Source organism: Aquarana catesbeiana, linkage group LG06, assembly GCF_042186555.1.
Source record: "Aquarana catesbeiana isolate 2022-GZ linkage group LG06, ASM4218655v1, whole genome shotgun sequence".
NCBI classification, from domain to species: domain Eukaryota; kingdom Metazoa; phylum Chordata; class Amphibia; order Anura; family Ranidae; genus Aquarana; species Aquarana catesbeiana.
The window spans coordinates 252,215,835-252,237,272 of NC_133329.1; the positions used below are offsets into that span (position 1 = coordinate 252,215,835).

The 21,438-nt window shown below is 43.5% G+C and overlaps 1 protein-coding gene across 4 annotated transcripts in view; it reads left to right on the forward strand.

Moving 5' to 3' along the window:
• The window catches only part of INPP1 (inositol polyphosphate-1-phosphatase), a 79,415-nt gene extending 59,712 nt beyond the window's left edge, over positions 1–19,703 (forward strand). For 3 of the 4 annotated variants that reach the window (XM_073633207.1, XM_073633208.1, XM_073633206.1), the window contains 5 exons: positions 2,889–3,120; positions 3,314–3,374; positions 13,166–13,366; positions 14,615–14,789; positions 17,472–19,703. In XM_073633207.1, the coding sequence (XP_073489308.1) occupies positions 2,917–3,120; positions 3,314–3,374; positions 13,166–13,366; positions 14,615–14,789; positions 17,472–18,042 (1,212 nt within the window). In that variant the 5' untranslated portion in view covers positions 2,889–2,916 and the 3' untranslated portion in view covers positions 18,043–19,703. Of the gene's footprint in view, positions 1–2,723; positions 2,809–2,888; positions 3,121–3,313; positions 3,375–13,165; positions 13,367–14,614; positions 14,790–17,471 lie in introns of those variants that run through there. The other variant, XM_073633209.1, reaches the window with a different exon arrangement.
• The last annotated feature ends 1,735 nt before the right edge of the window (positions 19,704–21,438 follow it).

A 21,438-nucleotide genomic window follows, 5' to 3' on the forward strand; every position in this document is an offset into this window, starting at 1 on the left:
AGTCTTTTCCCTTTAGATGTGAGTGACCCCCCTCAGGTGCACCCAGACTCTAAGCTTCAAGTGGTGTCTTCTTTTAGATATCTTGGGGTGTTGGTTCAGGCTCCTTTATCTTTGTATGCCACTAATAATCTTGACCCTTTGCTGACCCGCCTCCAGGAGCAAACTAAACAATGGATGGATCTACCGTTAGACCTCATGGGGAGGGCCAATATACTTAAAATGATTTATTTACCTAGACTACTCTATATCCTCTCTAACTCCCCATGTAAAATATCCAAAGCTACTTTCAAACGCATGGATACGATGTGTACTTCTTTCCTGTGGAGGGGCGGATCCCCCAAAGTGGCACTGGAGACCTTGAGGTTACCAGCCCATCTGGCAGGCCTAGCATTCCCTAACTTTTTCCTTTACTACATGGCATCTCAGCTGGTGCACATACATGACTGGATGAATCCAGATCCAGCTAATGCCTGTACAGCCACAGAGGGGGCTATCGCATCCTCCCATGAAACCTTACATAACATAATATATAGAGGTCAGGTCCCAGACCGCCCTGGAACCTCTCTGCTCTCAGTCTCCCTCTCACTGTTTAAACACATTACTACAAAAATATCGAAACATTCTTGGACAAAATCCCCTAATAACCCCTTGTGGTTCAATCCCAATCTGCAAGAACTATACTCTTTTCCAGATGCCAATCGTTGGTATTCAAAAGGAGTTAAATATCTATGCCATTTATATACTACGCAGGGCTTTAAAACCTTCTCTCAGTTGAGTACAGACTTTGATCTACCAAAATCTCATTTATTTTATTATTATCAACTTAGACATGCCATACATACCCAATTCGGTACCCTAGATGATGTCACTGATCTGCCTCCACTGGAAAAACTACTTAGGCAACCAGAACCCTCTAAATTAGTTTCCACCTATTACGCAGCTTTAGTGACTGACTCAAACCCTAGGTTTCACAGAGCACAGGAGAAGTGGGAGACATTAGATATTGATATGGCAAACGACGATTGGACAGAATTTAGTGACACATATAAAACCTCTGTCATTTCCTCCCGAGACCGTATTATACAAATTAAAATTTTTCATCAAACTCACCTCACCCCGGCCAGACTGCATAGGATGGGTCTATTGCCATCAGCTGTCTGTTTCCGAGGCTGCGGCCAGGAGGCAGACTTTTTACATTGCTTCTGGTCATGCCCAATAGTTAGTGACTTCTGGGAAGAAGTGGGTGGTTTTATTTCAACTGTGTTGGGCCTTCCCAATATAATACACCCTAAGAACTGCTTATTGGGAGTATTTGGAGATTTACACATACCATCACATGCCAAGAGACTGCTCCGTATTCTTTATTTTTATGTTAAAAAATCTATTCTACTGTCCTGGAAAGGTGCACAGGCCTCTTTGAAGTCCATCTGGCTAAAACTTATCAATGACTCTATTCCATTATACAAACTAACCTTTGAAATTCGTAAAAGAAATAAAACCTTTTATAAAATCTGGGGGAAATGGTTGGATAGTCCACTAACTCTTTCCAAAAATTGAATACAATTGATCATTGATAGGCCGTGCCACAGGGACCCCAAGTGCCAGGTCCATTACTATGGTAATGCTGTGTAAAAATGCATATATCTGACTGTTGCGATTACCAATTTCCTAACTCTTTTGAAACGAAATAACATGCCTACAATGACCTGTGTGATCTACCCACTGATTGTATATCGCCTGTGTATACTGAATGGATCAGATATTCATGTGTGTTTTGTTTTTTTTTTTTTTTGTCTTTGTCTTTTTTTTTTTTTTTTCTTTGTGACTGTTTTGTGTCTGTTGGTTCGTGTAGAACCTAAAACCAATAAAAATATCTTTAAAAAAAAAAGAAGAGATGCAGCCGTGCACAACGCTGGATCGATTGAGAACTCAAGTAAGTATTTAGGGTGATGGAGGAGGACAGAAAACTGTAAAGCGTTTTTTTACCTTAATGCAGGGAAGAACATTAAGGTAAAAAAATGTTTTGGCTTGAGAACCACTTTCAGTAGCTGGATAGAGTGACAGATCTTTTTTTCAGATAGGTTAGTTCACATGTGTATACTTCCAACATGTATTTAGCTGTTTTCCTGCAGTCCATTTTTAACTGACACGTATTGTGGAAGCCCTGAAGCTGTTTACTAAAATTAGCTTGCCCTGTAGGTTGGGTATTATTCTTACTTAAAGATGAATGAGGAAGCAGATATATTCCTCTGAGCAGATCTTCCTCTTATTTGTCATAAATTGGAAAGCCCCAATAAAGAAAAATGTATCCAGGAATATGAATACAGTAATGATAATACACGTCTCATTTCTAAGGCCACCAATATGAGTAAAAACATTCTGGGGAATTGGATACGCTTTAGAATTGCGCTCTGCCTTTACATGAAAATTGTCAGTGCAGGCGACAGATTACTGTACCTGTTAAATAGGTCCTGGACCTGATGGGGACACAGGCAGGATTACAAATCTGACAGTTCTAACCTCTCAAACATTTTTTTAGTTATAATTGAAGAATTTTTAAAAATTCTTTTATGCATTTGATCTAATCAGATTAGCAGGGAGAGACTGAATTATGGAACGCTATTACAGAGTTTCCCATGCCCGGTAGCAGGTTTTGGCAGCCAGAGACTGCTTAAGGACTTTCCAGATCTTGGCTCTGCTGAAAGCCAGCCTACTTTTGTGACCGAGTTACAGTATTGTCAGAGGGAAAGGTCAGTCTTCCGCAGTCATTGTATTGTAGTGCAACTCTTGTACAACTGCTCTAACAAGGTTTGAGAGCCCTTTCTGTCTGATTTAGGTGAAAAGAAGAACTTGTACTGTTGTTTTAAACATTTACTTTTTTCTTCTAGTAACACCAAGTCACAAATCAGTCACAAAATGTCCGAAATCCTTCATGAATTGGTACTTGCGTCTGAGAAAGCTGCGTGTATTGCTCGTGCCTGCCGTGAAGAGGAAACCCTTTTTCAGCTATTGATTGAAGAAAAAAAAGAAGATGAGAAGAATAAAAAGTTTCTCACAGATTTTAAAACTCTAGCTGACGTATTGGTCCAGGAAGTCATAAAATTTGATCTTGGAAAAAAGGTAAGGTACAGCCAATAACATGCATGCCTAGGAATTGCTGTATTTATTGACGTATAACACGCACTTCTACTTCGAAGATCTTCATTTGTATGTTTTATATATCTCTATTGACTATTATCTTGTGTGTATTTTCACAGTGTTTAGGATGTTTTTAAACTTGTTTTGTAACTCATGCTGACTATTCTTGCTTTAGTTTCCAGGTTTAGAGAAAAATGTAAAAGGGGAAGAATCCAATGAATTTACAAATGAACTTGGTAAGTAGAAAAATGATATCTTGCTTGTTATGCTGCATTTTTTTTTGTCTTGTGAAAACAAGAATTATTTTTACAAAAAAAAAAAGAAACCTTCAGAATGACTTATAATGATTATTTAAAGGAGAAGTTTTTTTTTTTTCTTTTTTAAACAAACACTCGTACTTACCTATGTGGCTACAGCATCGATGCGATGCTGCAGCTGTTCCTGCCAGCTCTAAGACCAAAATTGCATTGATCTCAAGACCGATGTTTGCTCAGTTCTCTGTCTTCACTGAGCAGAGAGCGATGACTGTCAGTCACCACTCTCTGCTCTGCCCCTCCAGCGTTTATTATGGCACCGGGATGTGAAGGGGGTGGCAGTGAGAGACTGAGCCAACTGCTGGTCAATCATGTGGGTGGATCTTGACAATAAAGACAGGACCTTGACCGGCTTCTAGATCACAGGAGTGCAGAAATAAGTGCACTCTTGTGACCCAGAAGAGAAATATAGCCAAAAGAGCTTTTTCCATACTTCTCCTTTAATTGTAAAAAGGAAATATAAACATAGGATTTACTTTCTTCAACTTTAAGCCCTCCCAATCCCCCTTGGAAATTTACCTCCTCTCAAAAAAATTCCTCCTGTGTTGGGAGAGCAATTATTAAAGTGATTGTAAAGTCTTGTTTTTTTCCTATAAAAAAACAAACATGTTATACTTGCCTGCTCTGTTGCAGTGGAATTGCACAGAGTGGCTTCAGTCCTCCTCCTCTCGGGTCCCTCTTCTGTGATCCTGGCCCCTCCCTCCTGTTCAGTGCCCCCACAGCAAGCAGCTTGCTATGGGGGCACCAGAGCTAAGTCACAGCTCCCTATGTCCATTCAGACACAGAGCCCCGGCCCGCCCCCTCTCTCCCTGATTGGCTAGCTGACTTTGATTGGCAGCAGCCAATGGTGCCACTGCTGTGTCTCAGTCAATCAGGGGGGAGAATCTCGAATGGCTGAGACACTCATGGACAACGCTGGACAGAGAAGGACCTTACGTAAATATTAGGGGGCCTGAGGGATTGCTGCACACAGAAGGCTTTTTATCTTCATGCATAGAGTGCATGAAGATAAAAAGCTTCTGCCTTCACAACCACTTTAAAGTCCTCATTTCTGTGCAGCTCCACACTCTGGAGATCTTTCTGGGGGAATGGTGTGGAGGGGGGCCAGAGACTTCATCGGTCACCACTCTGAATGGTGAATGATCAAGCATTCGGTATGTTGAACCCCTTCACTGCTACAACTGTAGTTGTATTATAACTGGACAGTCAAAGGATAAAAACAAACATCTGGCTCATGCAGCTGGGTTTTTTTTTTACTGTTAATCCTGCCGCTTACAGCTGGAATATAGACAGTATCCAGGCAACTGTATATGCGCCAAATTACTTCTGCAAGCTGCCTGCAGAGTTTTTGTTTTTAAGCGTCAGGAGTGTCAGGAGTGTCAGGAACTAGATCATCTTCTGGTGGCATTGTGGTTCCTGGATCTGAAGGGTTTTGTACTGGTGTTCACCAGAGGGTTTCTCCAGCAATTAGTCTTCACCTGATGCTGGCTGATCTGAGGGTATTTATTCCCTCCTTTAGTATTCCATAAGTGTTTTGCCTGTGCCCCCCATGTGCTCTGTTCCTTGTGACCTGTAATTATCTTCCCTTCCTTTTCCTGATCCTACCTGCTTCCCTGTACCTTCCCCCTATTTTGGCTTATTTCTTGCTCCACAGCCTGATCCTGCTTTTTCCTATTTATCTTACCATCTCTACATAGTTTTTTTAGTTTAGGTAGGTTTACTTAGTTGTATTCAATTCCACCATTCACTTACAGCAGTGGTTCTCATCCCTATCCTCAGGCACCCCCATCAGGCCATGTTTTGGGAATTTCTCTTAGATAAAATAGCTGTCCAAAATACCAAGCCATTGACTCTGATTTAAAGCACCCATGATAAAGGAAAAAGTTAATCTTGCACTTTTGGTATGTAGAAGTTTATTCAATAATTAGTCTGGTCAGCAAAGTTTGCCCTGGGACTTGAAAGGGTTAAGAAATGTGATTGGAGCCAAAAGCATGTGAATAAAGGCTTTTTTGGAGTCAGGCTTGGGGAGTAATTGGACAAGATAACCAGTCAGTAGGAATGAGCTCGGGCGTGTACGGGATCCCACCTGTCCGATCCCACCAGGAAGCCAACACTGCACCCGGCTAATCACAGGCAGTGAGACATTTTGCGGTCCGCAACTGCACAGATCAGGAAATGTTTCACTGCCTGTGATTAGCAGTGTGCAGTGTCATCTTCCTGGTGGAATCGGGCAGGTGGGATCCCGAACACGCCCAAGCCCATCTCTACCAGTCCGGTGTTGGTGAGCTAGCTAGATAACACCTACATCTTAGCACACTTGATCAAGTCCCCGTATCTTTAAAGGATAAGTTCACCTTCTGTAACATGTAACATGTTACACTCGTATTTAGGGTGTAAAATGTTACTGTTGCAACAGCCCCAGCAACCCCCAATCCCTCATTTTGACAGCGAGCTGGGGATTCTCTCTCTGCACTCGCTTTCACAATTAAAAAAAAAAAAAAAAGCGGACATGCGGGGCTCCGCCCACCCTTCTGCATTATTCTTTCGCAAAGTTCTGCGAGTTGGAGAGCTACAAGTATGGACATTCATTGTAGCTATTGGTTTGTAGTTCTCAATGAACTACCTCAGAGCTGTTGCACGCTCTAGGTAGTTCATTGATGCTTCCTGCAATTGTGTAACTACCTGCCCATTCGAGGTATAAACAGACAGCTTACACTGACAGTCTGCAGGATCCTTGCATTGCACCCATGATCTGCTAACAGTTTTTTTTTACCTGCAAAAAGATGTGAATTTACTATTTTTTTAAATTTTTTTTTCAAAGGTGAACTTCTCCTTTAAGGGAATATATGTTCCCAGTTAACTTTCAACCTCCCTATGTTTTCATTAGGTCTCAGTGGCATCGCTAGGGGGGTGTGGGGGTTCGTTTCACACCCGAGTGACACCCCGCCAGAGGGGTGACACCATTCCGAGGGTGGTGAAAGCCTTGACTCCCTTTGGCAGTTTTTTTTTTTAGCTGGAACCCCTCCGGCGCAGAGGCCATATCTGGCCTGTGTTTTCCTCCTCCTCTCTCACTACTGCGCTGCTGAGCCTGTCACTATATCTAATCTCTGCCCAGGCACCGTGGCTGCCGCTGCACACTGTGTCCTCTCCAGCTGCCACCCGGGTGTACCGTGCACTTGAGCCGCCTGCTCTGGCCCCGAGCTGGTGTGGTAAGGGGCGAGGGGGAGGTGTCAGCTTGCGATGGGGTGTCCGCCGACCAAGGTGAGATGTTGTGATAGGTGGGGGGGGGATGTTGGCATGGTGCCCGCCACCCAGTTACACCTGAGCCGCCCAGAGCTGTGATAAGAGGCAGGAGTGTTTATTTCTGGTGCCCTGTGTTGGCCTGATAAGGGGAGGGGGCTTCTCATGACCTGTTTTAACCCCTAAAAGCATGGACCACCGCAGTTGCAGTGTGGCCTCATCCATGTTTTGCAGGTGGTTTAACTTTTTTCCATTGCAACCATGGCATATGTATAACCCTGTAAAGCTGCCTTTGCAGCTTGATGGGTGGTAACAATGCAGCTCAAACACCTGTTTAACCCCCCACCCCCCTACTGCAAGTATAAACTAGGCCTAAGGGTCCTTTCACACTGATCAGTTTTTCACTAAGGCAAGCGGAAGAAAAATGCATCCCTTTAAATCCTATGAAACTCACACTTGCCAGTTGCGTTTTTAAAAGTCCTACTTGCTTGATTTTTGCCACATGTTAGGTTTAAATAGCCCTTTCACACTGATCAGATTTTAATGTGCTTTTGTTTAGGTGTGATGAGTTCCATTTAAAGGGATGTATTTTTACTACGCTTTTCTTCTACTTTTTTAACTGAACAACTAAACAAAAACAGATTAGTGTGAAAGCAGCCTTCAAAAAACAATTTAATGAAGCATAGATTACTGGACCAGCAAGTGGTGGATGTGTGTGCATTATTTTTGGAGAATAAGGCCCCTTTCACACTGGGGCGGTGGGGGCGTCGGCGGTACAACAGCGCTATTTTTAGTGCTGCTGTACCGTCGTTCTTGCAGCTGTATTCGGCCGCTAGCGGTGCGGTTTTAACCCCCGCTGGCGGACGAAAAAGGGTTTAAAATCCCTCGTACAGCGCGGCTATAGCCGCGGTATTGCCGCGGTATAGCTGCGCTGTCCCATTGATTTCAATGGGCAGGAGCGGTTTAGGAGCAGTGAATACACCGCTCCTTCACCACTCCAAAGAAGCGGTTTGCAGGACTTTTTTCACCGTCCTGCCAGCGCACCGCTTCAGCGTGAAAGCCTGGGAGACCACAGTGATTATTGCTAGTGGCTATAAAATCTGAGAGGCTGGTTGTTTCCAAGTTGATAGATCAATCAACTTGGGTATATTCAGCCCATTCAGCCTGCCCATACATGGTTCGAATCTCAGTCGGTTCCTGCTGAAGTCTGTTAACCCGTAAAACCCTTATAGTGATACTAAAGTCTTGTTTTATTTTTTTTCCATTAAAAATAACAAACCTGTCATACTTTCCTGCTCCGTGCATTGGTTTTGCACAGAGCAGCCCAGATCCTTCTCTTCTGGGGTCCCTTTTCGGTGCTCCTGGCCCCTCCCTCCTGTTGAGTGCCCCCCACAGCAAGCAGCTTGCTATGGGGGCATCCAAGCTGAGCCCCAACTCCCTGTGTCCAATGGCGCCATGCTGCTGTCTTAGCCAATGAGGAGGGGAGTCCTGGACAGCCGAGTCTCTCGTGCAACATCGCTGGATCTTGATGGACAAGATAGGATAAAAAACCTTCTACCTTTACAACCACTTTGATTAAAAAAAAGGTAAATTTTATGAAAAAAAGCTAAGCTCACTTTATTAGTATGTGTAGAATCTTTGAGTGTGAACTTGAATCTAGAGAGAGAGACTTTACCAATTGTAATTTTACTGTTGGGGAACCCAAAACGGGCTCCTATCAATGATGTGTTACAACACTGGAGGAACACAGTAAAAATTTGCCCTTGACCTCGTTTTGTCTAAAGCCCCTGCAAAGTATCATAGAGCCAGACTGCCTTGGCATTGAAGTCTTCCATCTCTGACTGCTCTGCCACTACATACTGCTAACTGACTGCCCCGCTACTACCTACTGTCTTGCTGTGACATACTGCTCACTGAGTGCCCTGCTGCTACATGCTTCATATTGACTGCCCTGCTGCTACATGCTTCTTACTGCCTGCCCTACTGCTGCATACTGCTCATTGACCGCCTTGCCACTACGTACTGCTCATTGACCGCCCTGCTGCTACATGATGCTCAATGACTGCCTTGCCAATACTTACTGCTCACTGACCACCCTGACACTGCCTAATGCTCAGTGACTGCCCTGCCAATATGTACTGCTTACTGACTGCCCTGCCACTACAGATTACTAACTGATTGTCCTGTCACTACTGATTACTGACTGTCCTGCCACTACAGACTGCTATCTGACTGCCCTACCACTTCATACTTCATTCCTGTCAGTTGAGATGCAGAAGCTGCTCCCAATTTGACATCTATGTGGGATGTGGGTGCAGGTACAGGTGGACATCCCTGAATGGAGACAGTGTTCGGGCACGCACTCACATGTTGTCAAATTGGGAGTGGAGGCTGTGTCTGTGAAAAAAGGTTGTGAAACACTAACTTACCTAAAAGTCAACTATGGTTGCACCAGTGTCAAAAGGGGCAAGCTGTTGATCAAAAAGCTCTTATTTTAAGCGGCGTTCCAGTCACCTGTGAAAAGATACAAAAACCAGCAGCTAAAAATACTGTAGCTGCTGACTTTTTAAAAATAGCCACTTACCTGTCCCACGATTCTGCGGTGTGCTCACCCCAGACGGTCTCACCCACTGTCTTTGTTCCTCAGCGCCAGCATCTTCACTATGTGCACCAGGCTGTGACAGCTTGCAGCTTCACAGCCGGGTGCCCACTGTCACAGAATCACTTCCCACACTCCGCTTGAGTGCTTCCGTCATCGCTTCCTCCCAGCCTGAATATAGATATCAGATATTCCAACGGCTTTCAACCAATTAAAACGCAGGTACAGAGATAACACTCGGGGCAATTCCCCCTCCTTTTGCAAGCAGGGAGAGCTGTTGGAGGAATACCCCCCCCTCACAGCAAACACACATTTTCACCCAAGGCAGACAGACACAATAGAACAATGGAATACAGCCACACCTCAAACGACGCCCAGGAAAGAGTCCACAACAGTATGAGACAATATACAATGTATGTGTGTGTAAAATAATATATATATATATATATATATATATATATATATTAATATAATTATACATTCCAGTGTGGTTGTACAGGAATTCTGATTAGTACAGATCAGAATGGGGTTCTCAGTTACCCTGTGCCCCTAATAGACACAGGGTGACTTATCCCAACCTCTCCAAGGGATTTTGGGTTCCACGGGCCCCCTGCCCAAAGTGACTCCCGTCACATCTCCCCCTTCAGCGGAAGACTAATAGCAGGAGGAGACGCAAGACGGGTTGACTCTGAAGTTAGTCCATAGTTCCAGTCCTCCAATGCCTGTACCCACACAGTACCCCAAACAAATTGTTCCAAACAGAGCATTACTCACCCAGCCAACCTCTGCCTCTCTCGAAGAACATACCCGCTGCTGGGGGGGGGGGGGGGGGGGAGGGGGAGGAGTGCGTACTGGCCCTTCTTCCTGGAGTCCTTTCAACTACTGAAGAGAAGACGGGGTGGCTGGACTCACTCCATCATGCTGCTGGGGATCTGTGCCGACTGCCCAGCATCCCTGGGGTATACAGATGGAGACCGCAGTCCCATCCACTGACAACAGATCAAGCTGCAGTTGTGAGGTGCTGATTGCATTCCCTCCCTGGAGCTCCTGCGGAGTGGATTGTTGTGTGCAGAGGCCAGTAGTGTTCTGCCCTGTTAGTGCTTCAGCGCTCACATCATCTGCTCTGGCTAACTCTTGGGGAAGGAAGACAGTTTCCTCCACTCTGGCTGACTGTTGGGAAGGGAAGATGACAATCTCCTCTCCCTGGGCCTCCAGAACTGCCGCAGGTGTGGGGCAGAGGTCTTGGACCCTCTGTCCATTTGCCAGCGCTTCAGCTGGGTTGATGTCGTCATTCTGCTGGGGTCCCTTGGGCCCAATGCCAACACTTGGGCAGGTGACTCATCATCCATAACATCCTCCAAAGAAATGTCAAGTAAATCCATACATTCTTTGATCTGTGCCTGGAGAGATGAGCCGACTGCTGAACAGATGCATTCCTCCATCCAAGATCATCCCACGCAGAAACGGGATCATCAAGGTCAGTCAGCACTTGCTGCATCCGCCATAAGACCTCAGCATCCATCGCTGCGCGTGGAGATTTATAAAGCACACTGTTACATTGCAGACTCTTCAGCCGGGATTTCAGGACTGCCGGCTGGTACTTCTGGATAGTCCCAGGCAAAGGGAGGCCAGACCTGCTGCTGAGCAGAATATAGCAGCCGTCTGTAGGCGATCTTCAGCTCCCATTCCTGATTGGCTAGAAACTCCAAATCTTCCAGTGTCCAGGGAACTTCTGAGACATTCAGCATCCGTTCTCTGTATTCCAAGACTTCTTCCAAACGCCACTCCAAATCGCTCTCAAAGTCAGGGTCCTCGGACAGCCTCTTGTCATGGATCTGCAGTAATGTTCATGTCTGCTTATCTCTCCATGTGTTCAGCTTAAGTGACCGTCCTCCTTTCACCTGTCTACTTAAGTAATCTTCCCTTAAGCATGGCTCTACCCCAGCCCCTAACTGGGAACGCTATATTAACCTGTGCACTGCAAGCCAGCCTTGCTGATCAATAGTGTGTGTTTGGCTTCCTGTGTGTGTCTAGCCGTGTGCTCTATGTCTGATCCTGTTTACCAATCTTGGCTTGTTCTTGACTGTCCTTGTCTGCTACATATCCTGATCTTTGGCGTGTTCTTTGACTATCCCTATCTGCTTGTTGCCCCAACTTTTTCGCTTATCTCCTGACTATCCCTTTTGTTCTGGTCTGCTGCTTCCTCTCTATCCTCCAGTAGTCTACCGTGAGCGTGAGATGGGAGACCCTGGGGGCCGTAACCTGGAGCCAGCGTGCAGCGAAGGTCATCCCCACCATCAGGGGCCCTGGTGAACACCTGCTGGCTCTTAGATTCTGCAGCAGTCAACTGTAGGGTCCACTACCTCGCGGTGCACCCCTGACCCCAACGGTGTGCATCTGTCACCTGACACCTGTCTAACAGTCCCAGGCCGCCGTAGCCAAAGCCTTCTGTTGGAGTGTCGTCCGCTGTCCATGGGCACACTTGGGCTACATACCAGCGGAGGGCTCTGTAGCTCTCGCCCAACCGCATCTCCACCTGGACCAGCCTGGTTAACTCAGCTTTCCATTCCTTGTGCAGTTGTCTCCCCAAAAACACCATTCGCACTTCGTACTGTGACCAGTACCTCTCCTGGAAGGAGGAGAAAATTTTTCCCTGGTGTTGCTGCTCACGAGCTAGCCCTTCTTTCCAGTGTTCCCAGTGGACAGAATCGCACCATCCCAGCAGGACCTGCTCTGACACTGGTCCCCTGTGCTGTATCTGCATCTCTCGCAACCTCCTTCTAAACTCCCTTTCCATGGTGGCTGGTATCTGTATCTCTCCTCTCCTGCTATCCGGACCTTGGATCCAGGTGGAGATTTGGATGTCCCAGACTGCAGGAAGCATCCCACCACTACCACCAATATCACGGAATCTCTTCCCAAACTCCGCTTGAGTGCTTCCATCATATTTCACTTCATCCCAGTCTAAATATAGATATTATATATTCAAACCACTTGCAACCAAGAACTAGGCAGTACTCGTTTTGGCTGCTGAACATGAACTGTTTCTCTGAACACAGCTACAGAGATATACACTCAGAGGACAACCCCTTCTCTTTGCATAATGACACAGGGTGGGGTAGACTACATTCAGTAACAGACAGACAGATGTATTCAAACTTCTCATCAGTAGGCTGTCCTATCAACAGGGAGAGCTGTTGGAGGAATTCCCCCCTCCCTCCTCACAGCTAATCCACATCACATATACATGCCATAATACTTTTCTCCCAAGGCAGACACAATAGAACAGTGGAATACAGCCACACATCAAATCACACACACACAAACATTCCGGTGTGGTTGTACAGCGAGTCCGATTAGTACAGATCAGACTGGGGTTCTCAGTCACCCTGTGCCCCTAATAAACACAGGGTGACTTAGACATAGGAGGTGCATAGGGAGCTGAAACAAGGGTTTCCCAACCTCTCCAAGGAAATCTGGGTTCCACAACAAACCCCCCCCCCCCCCCAAAGTGACTCCCGTCACACCCACTGCACATGCGCAAGTAGCGCTGTGCATCATGACTGGTCAATGCAGTCTTCTGGGACCTGTCAGTGGCCCAGAAGACTGCGGGGGGGAGGGGAACTTCCGTATCCAGCCGCCTAGCCCGGAAGGGGAAGTGGGAGCGAGTACCTGTCAAAAGTGTCAATTCTTTAAGAGGAGTGGGGGACGAGTCCTTAAAGCAGAACTTCCCCTTTTGAGTGGAGCTCCGCTTTAAACTTTTAGAAGACCATAAAATGTTTTACATTTAACACCCCGAATGAGAAGAAACCCTGATCTGTAGTAATGCTGTAATTTGTATAAATAATTATATGAACATTCTGCCTATTTACAGGAGAGAAAATTATAGTAAAAGTGTGTCCAACAGAGGAAGAAACTGCCAGACTATTGCAGAAAGTGCTAGACAACAATGAGCCTGCAGCCAAGAAATTGGCCCAGGCTGTTCATCAGAATCTTGTTGTAACTGATAAGACTTTAGATGCCAGTAATGTGAACATTCCACAGACAGACCTTGCTGTGTGGGTGGATCCCATTGGTAAGTAATCAATATAGATTTTAATATCATTATTGTGGTGTTTACATAGGACTTGATTTACTAATGTAGAAAACAATGTTTATGTAGCAAATTAAATGTAGCGTAATGAAGATATTTTCATTAGCAGTTATTAACCACTTCAGACCCGGAAGGTTTTACCCCCTTAATGACCAGGCCGTTTTTTGCGATACGGCACTGCATCGCTTTAACTGACAATTGCGTGGTCATGTTAAGCTGAGACCAAACGAAATTGATGTCCCTTTTTCCCCACAAATAGAGCCTTCATTTGGGGGTATTTGATCACCGCTGCGGGTCTTTATTTTTTGCGCTATAAACAAAACAAAAAAAGACAATTTTGAAAAACAAAAACAATATTTTTTACTTTCTACTATAAAACACATCCAATAATTAAAAATCAATTTAGGTCAATATGTATTCTGCTACATATTTTTGGTAAAAAAATCCCAATAAGCGTATATTGATTGGTTTGAGCAAAAGTTATAGCATCTACAAAATGGATACATTTATGGAATTTTTATTTATTTTTTACTTGTAATGGTGGTGATCAGCGATTTTTAGCAGGACTGCGACATTGCGGTGGACAGATCGGACACCTAGCTGACACTTTTGACACTTTTTTTTTTTGGGAACCAGTGACATTATTACAGTGATCAGTGCCAAAAATATGATACTGTATAAACTGGCAGGTAAGGGGTTAACATCAGGGGCAATCAAAGGGTTAACTGTGTTCCCTTAGTGTGTTTCTAACTGTGTGGGGGAATTAGCAGGAACACTAGATCAGAGTGTCCATGCCTGACAGCAGGGCGGTCTGCCTTTTTACATCGGCAGACCGGCGTTCTAGCTCTGTTGGGCGCAATCACAGCTCTGGCGGTGCCCGCACGCCCCCCAGTGGCTATTAGCAAAATCACGTACAGGTACGTGATTTTGCGTAATAGAGCCGCCTTGCCGCAGTATATGTATGGCTGGCGGTCGGGAAGTGGTTAATCATGCACAGAGAAAATTTAAAAACAAAAAACGATTGGTCTCGTCTTGCAGTTGCACATTGTCTCTATTGTGTTTAGCACCAAATTTCAGTTATTTGCTCTTCAAGGCTAAATCCTATACGAGTTTCCTGTAATCATACATCTTTGTGACTGTGCAAGTTCCAAGTACCTTGAATAGAGTTTATAGGACACATTATATGAATGTTTTTTATTTATTTATTTTTGTATATCTTTCCAATGACAGACTCAACCTATCAGTATATAAGAGGGTCAGCAGATGTTATGCCAAGTAAAGGGATATACCCTAAGGGTCTCCAGTGTGTTACTATTCTAATAGGAGTTTACCACATTGATACAGGACTTCCAGTTATGGGTGTTGTTAATCAACCATTTGCAATTAAAGATCCTGAAACAAACAGGTGAGAGAACACTATTCATTTTCAATGAGACATTTTTATTTTTCTAAAATGTTAAGTTTATTAAGGGGAAAAGGACAATTCTGTTTACAGTATTTTCAACTTCTCTTTGTGCAATCTGTTATCTGCTTGATTGATCATGCACTGCCTATTGATAGCACAAAGTTTTTAGACATGGGAGATTCACAGATTTACTACTATGGTATAGTTTATCCTGAAGAAAGCCTTTGGCCAGACTGTGGACATTCAAATATGTACATAATCTTAACAAACAGTAAATGAATTTTATATAACAAAAACAATCCCTGCGCTCTGCTTCAAATTAAACCCCCAAAAAAATAGCTCCTGTTCCCTATAGCAGATTAAACAGCACAGTGCTTGTGCTGTCTAATCTTCCCCTCTCTATGCTGTAAAAAAAACCTGGTTGATCCGGTGTCCCCCTCTGTCTTCTGACCACGATAATCATGGCTGCTGAGCCCTGATTACCGTGGTCAGTTTATGTGCCCCCATCATCCACAACTCTCCTCTCTCACTGCCTGTCGGCTCCTGTGTGTCTCTCTCCCCCTCTCAGCCCTGTCCCCCCACCCCCTTCCTGCTGCTATTAGTAGCTGGCAGTAAAAATAAAGAACAATTACAGCTGGCTTCTCAGTTATACTAATCTCTCCTACACTGTGTAAATGTTTTTGTAAAACAAAGCCTGCAAATACCTTTGATCTCTTCTAGTCAGTCACAGAGGTCACGTGACCTTCAAGGCTGATGTCGGAGGGGGAACTTGGCCCCTCCCTCTGTAGCTCTTAGATTGGAGGAATACAGCAGCCAGAGGTCAAGTGACTAGTGATAAAAGAGCAAAGATAAGGTATTTACAGGCATCATTTTAAAAAAGCAATTACACAGTGTAGGAGAGATTAAAAGGATAAAGGAGCTGGTTGTAACTTGTCCTTTACCTCTATAACCACTTTAATAATAGGGCTGCTGCAACTAAAGATCCTGAATACTGGATTAAAAGAATATGTTTTAACAATAGTGTGCTGTCCACATTGATAGTGCCTTGAGCAGAAAATGAATAGCTGATATTAAGCCTAAATATTAATGATGTACTATCCCTTTAAATAGCGACTAAACCCAAAAGGTAAATGAAATATATAAATCCTTCATTGTTCAAATATGAATGAATGCCACATGATATACTAGTACAAATGCACAATAGATGATATAATTGTAAAAAAAAAATGTAACAAAACTCAATAATACAAGTAAAATTATTTAGCAATAAAGTCTATATAAAATTCCATGTGATTAAGGTGCTTGCTCTGTACTCATAAGCTTCAATATGAAGTATTCCAGTTCAAAAAAGGTGCTCCTCAGGCAGAAATGGACTCTTACTGGAAAATAATGATCTTGCGTTACAGAGATCAAAACAGCTGATTTACTCCAAGACAAAAATCACCACTACCAGACTCTCAGATGATTGAACATCTCCTTCAAAGAAAATGCCTCGTGCATGCCGTTCGCCCGCAGTTAGATATGAAAACCGTCGCTGCGGTGATCAGCTGGCATGCCGGTACATGATGACATCACGTTCTAACGCCGCCTGACGCATTTCCCCACAACTTGCATCCTCTGAGATTGGAGCTTGATTAATTTCACCTGTATGAATTGAAATCTATTTTTTAAAATTTTGCATTTATATTGTCTATTGTACATTTGTACTGGTATATCACGTGGCATTCATTCATATTTGAACACTGAAGGATTTATTTATATATCTTATTATTCACCTTTTGGGTTTAGTCCCTATTTTTAAAGGGATAATGCACCATTAATACAGGTATCGCATCATTGCAATTTTCATTAAATCTTGTATATGACTCAAATCAGTATAGTGTGGATCCAGCGTGCAGATAGTATGGATCCATGTGCAGATAGTATGAAGGTACATTTGTGTGAGCAAGCCCCTATTCAATGCTCCATCCGTGCAGCAGCCACTGGGCAGTGGCATGCATAGAAGCAGTAACTGATGCTAGCTGCAGATACACAGCACGCATGCCTAACACACTTCTGCACACTCATACCTTTCTGTGCCTCACTGCCACCTTAGCACCTTGCCTCCCTGTCCCTTTAAACTTTGGCAAACTGCTACCTTAACACTTTGCACCCCTGCCACCTTGACATCTTCCTGACATCCCACAACCCCCCCCCCCCCCCCCCAGCTCCCCTCCCCATACACATACTTCAGAATTCACTACTGGAGGTTGCTTCCCTCCTGGTGGGATCTCTGAGGCTGGGCAGTAAGCTCCCCTCCCCACCCGCACATGTCGGAAGAAACCGGCAATAGAGATGCTCTGCTTCCACCTCTGAGCTTTTTCTGCAGCCAGCACTAGAGAGTGGGGAAGATGGGGGGGGGGGGGGAGTAGGTAGTGAGGGTTCTGTGGAGCTGCTGGGCTTTTGTATTTACAATTGACAATAGTGACCAGCAAACAGGGTCAGTGCTGGAGGTGGCAGAACTCAGTTCCACCACGTTCCAACTAAAAAAAAGCCCTGGATAGGCTTATGCAATTAGTCCTCCAACTCAGAAAGGAAAGCTAATGATAATTTTAAAGGTTGCTACAAAATGATTTAATGATACCTAATATGCCTGCCATTGGAATGATAATTGGATATCGTTTTGTTTATCTCTGTTTCTAGGTGGAAAAGCCAGTGGTATTGGGGTTTGTCCTACAAGGATACCAACATTTGCTCTGTACAATTTTCTGCCATCAATGGAGAAACTACGAAAAAATTAGAATGTGGCTTGTCAGATCATGGTGCATGTGAGAAGAATTCATATGGCGTGGTAACAAGCTCAGCAGAAAGTGGAAACATTCTCAGGTCTCTCACTGCTGTGTGTGGAAAGAATCTGCATTTTGCTGCTGGAGCAGGCTACAAATGTCTTTGCGTAATTCAAGGCCTTGTAGATTTTTATGTGTTTTCTGAGGACACTACATTTAAATGGGACAGCTGTGCTCCCCATGCTATCCTGAAATCAATGGGAGGCGGAATGTTGGATCTTTCAGAGTGTTTAAAGATTGTAAAGCAGAGGAAAAAACTTCTTGATAGGCCAGATCTCTTGTACAATTCAGAAATACAAGAAGCAACAGGAGCAGACAAGTGGGCTAATAAAGGAGGACTTGTGGCTTACAGATCAGAAGAACACCTGGAACGCTTTTTAGATCTCTTTGTACAGCATTTGCAATTACAAAATGATTTGCATCAATAATGACTTTTCTCTATATTATTTTTTAGGTTGTATTTTACTATATATTACAGCATATATTCATTCACTGTACTCCTATAATAATGTTATTATTATTATTACTGCTATATTATATAGAATAAATGATAAAATATAACTGACCTTTACACAGAGGACGATTTTGCACATGAACAGGCACTCCATTGAACTCCTTAAGACCACATGGTCGGATTTTCCGACGGGAAATGTTCGATGTGAGCTTGTTGTCAGAAAGTCCGACCTTGTGTATGCTCCATCGAACATTTGCTGTCGGAATTTCCACACACAAATGTTTGAGAGCAGGTTCTCAAATTTTCCGACAAAACTTGTTGTCGGAAAGTCTGATAGTGTGTACACAAGTCCGTCGCACAAAAGTTCATGCATGCTCTGAGCAGAAAGAGCCGCACTGGCTATTGAACTTCCTTTTTCTTGGCTTGTTGTACGCCACCGCGTTCTCAGGTTCTGAATTTTTGGCCAACATTTGTGTGACCGTGTGTATGCAAGACAAGTTTCAGCCAACATCCTTCAGAAAAAAAATCCACGTTTTTGTTGTCGGAAAATCCAATCGTGTGTACGGGGCATAAGGCTAGCAAGATTTTAAAAGCACTTTCAGCACCTGATTTAGGCCTCTTGCACACAGACAGAAATAAATGCTGCATTTGAAGCCATGTAACGTTTTTTTTTTCTACAGATCTGAACACTGGTGCATTGTTTCCTGTGGGACTATCCACAGAACTGTGTAAAAATCCATAATGCATTGAAGCAAGTAGACCCATAAGGTCCGGGGGGGGTGGATTTTCATTTTAGTACCTATCTCTGTTACAGCAACCGCCAGGACAAAAATGGAGGGGAAATGTTCCTAACAGGCACTCACAATGACCTGACCTGGTTCTTACCTTAATCCAAAACTTACAAATTGTATCAGTTGGAGTAACATTTTAAAGTGGACCTATACCTAAATCTTATAGGAATATTTTACATAAAGAGTTGTAAAAGGTCTGAAGTTCTTACTTTTCTGTAGAACAAATTCAAAGTTGTTTTCTCCAGGAAATGTATGTATTGCAAAACTTTGGTTTCTTTTTATCTATTTGTGTGAATGTTAGAGTATATTTCCACTTCAAATACTAGTGCAGTCTAAAGGCCACAAGGGAAGCTTAGCTGATTAACTCATCCTCCTTGATATCATCTCAACCCATATTTTTTAGTTTTGGGTCCAGCGACCCTATAAGTTTACAGACAGGGCTGGAGTTAACTTTAGGCATATGTTTGTGGGTTAAGGCTGCTTTTTCTCTGCTCAGGGCAAATTGCAAATTTCAGTTTAATTGTATTCTGCTCTGATAGAAAGGAAAGGCATCCCTAATAAATTAGAATTCCTATTGAAAGAAGAAAGTCTGCTGTTACTGTTTTAACTTCTCTGCATTTAAGTATTCATACTAAATAAATGAAAGCTATCTCTATACAATAATATGTGATGGCAAAATTTTTATTTTCTCCATATCATATATAAACTTCTCTGGATATATATCGGTTTGTGGTTCCCATCTGTCATTTTTTTTTTCTCTGTGCCTTTTTATTCAATGTTCTGAAACCTCCATAGTAGAAAGAATTAAGTTGTAGTTGCATATACAATAAATATTTTTATATAACCTGACTCTAAAAAGAACTTTTTTTTATTTTTCATTTTTGCATTTGTAAGGTCTGGAGTTGATTTACTATAGTAGAGAATGTTCAGTGAGCAAAGGGAATGTTTAATTAGCTTAGTGATTTTAGTGATTTTTGCTAAATAAAAAAAAAATTAAAGATCAATGTCATATATTGCAGTTTATCAATTCTCAGATGTAATTACTGCATTAAAAAAAAAAAAAAATCTGTTATTTTCTCCTTGTGATCTGACCAGTAGGTCTGTTATTTTTTAACTTCCTTAAAAGACCAAGCCATCTGACAATAGTGGCAGTTGGAGTGTTTAGACAAACCATTTACCATTGACAGGGGTGTTTTATAAGGATCAGCTTTTATTAATTTTATGTAAAACCTTTATCCCAAAAGGAAAAAACTGTTGCTATAACTGCTTAAAAAGTGTTAGATGAAGTTTAATTAGTTAGTCAAGTCCATCTAAATCTGCTAGTGCATCTAATTCTACTCTATCCCCAGACGGACAAATCTGCTGTCCTAAGGTGCCTCTCAGTGGCGGCTGGTGCTCAAAATATTTGGGGGGCGTAAACAAACTGAAAAATACTGAAAAAAAACATTTACAGCCTCACTGTGCCCCATCAAATGCAGCTGCTGTGCCCCATCAAATGCAGCTGCTGTGCCCCATCAAATGCAGCCGCTGTGCCCCATCAAATGCAGCCTCACTGTGGCCCCCCCACCTGCCCGCTCACTGTCTGGCACTTACCCCATTTTGGTTGCGGGTCAGGCAGCGGGTGACGGCGGCAAGCTGTGGGTCCGGCGACAGCTCCTGTGTCCTCTATGCTTCCCGTGCGTCTCTCTTCTTTCCTTCTGCTAGGTGTCCAATAGGATCGCCTGTGCCTTCAGCCAATCAGGTGACGGGTATTAGACCCGCACTTCATGATTGGCGGAGAGGCAGTTCAGTGTTACAAAAGCAACTATTCATTTGCTTTTCTACCACACCTGGGTGGGCTCTGAGCGCAATGCTCTGTGCTCTGAGTCCACCTTCTTTGAAGCCTATTAGAGCCTATGGCTCTAATCAGGTGCTTCAAAAAAACACTCCTGCTGCTGTAATTCAGGCGCCCTGTGTCCAAAAGGGGCCGGATGCCAGAATTGGGGGTGTCCACGGCCATTCTACATCTAGGGGGTGGCGCGATAGAGGGGGTGGTGCCCGTGCGCCCTTAATGGACGGGCCGCCCCTGGTGCCTCTATTGCTCCTCCATCCAGAATCCAGAGTGGAGACACCCTAAAACAGGAAGTGTTTTTTACTGGCCACCAGATTTTTTTTTTTACTGATCACCAGATGAAAAAAAACAACAAAAAAAGGCAACCACTAAATTCCTGGATTGAAAATCTGAAATATATTACATTTTTGCTTTTGAGTTAAATATTTAAGTAACTTAAAAAAATTTTTAAAAAATAAACTGTACAGCCTTGTACATAATTGGATGATTAAGTGAACATTTTCTACCCCATTGTATATATACTGACATTATGTGGTTAATTTACTAAAGCCAAAGAGTGCAAAATCTGGTGCAGCTCAAAACAAATCCACTTCCAGGTTTTATTGTCAACACTCAAGCTGAAGTTAGAAGCTGATTGGCTACCATGCACATTTGCACCAGATTTTGCGCTCTCCAGTTTTGGGAAATCTCCCCCTATATTTCTTTGCTGCATTAAAATTGTAACTTTATCAAACCTGTTTAGGTAGTG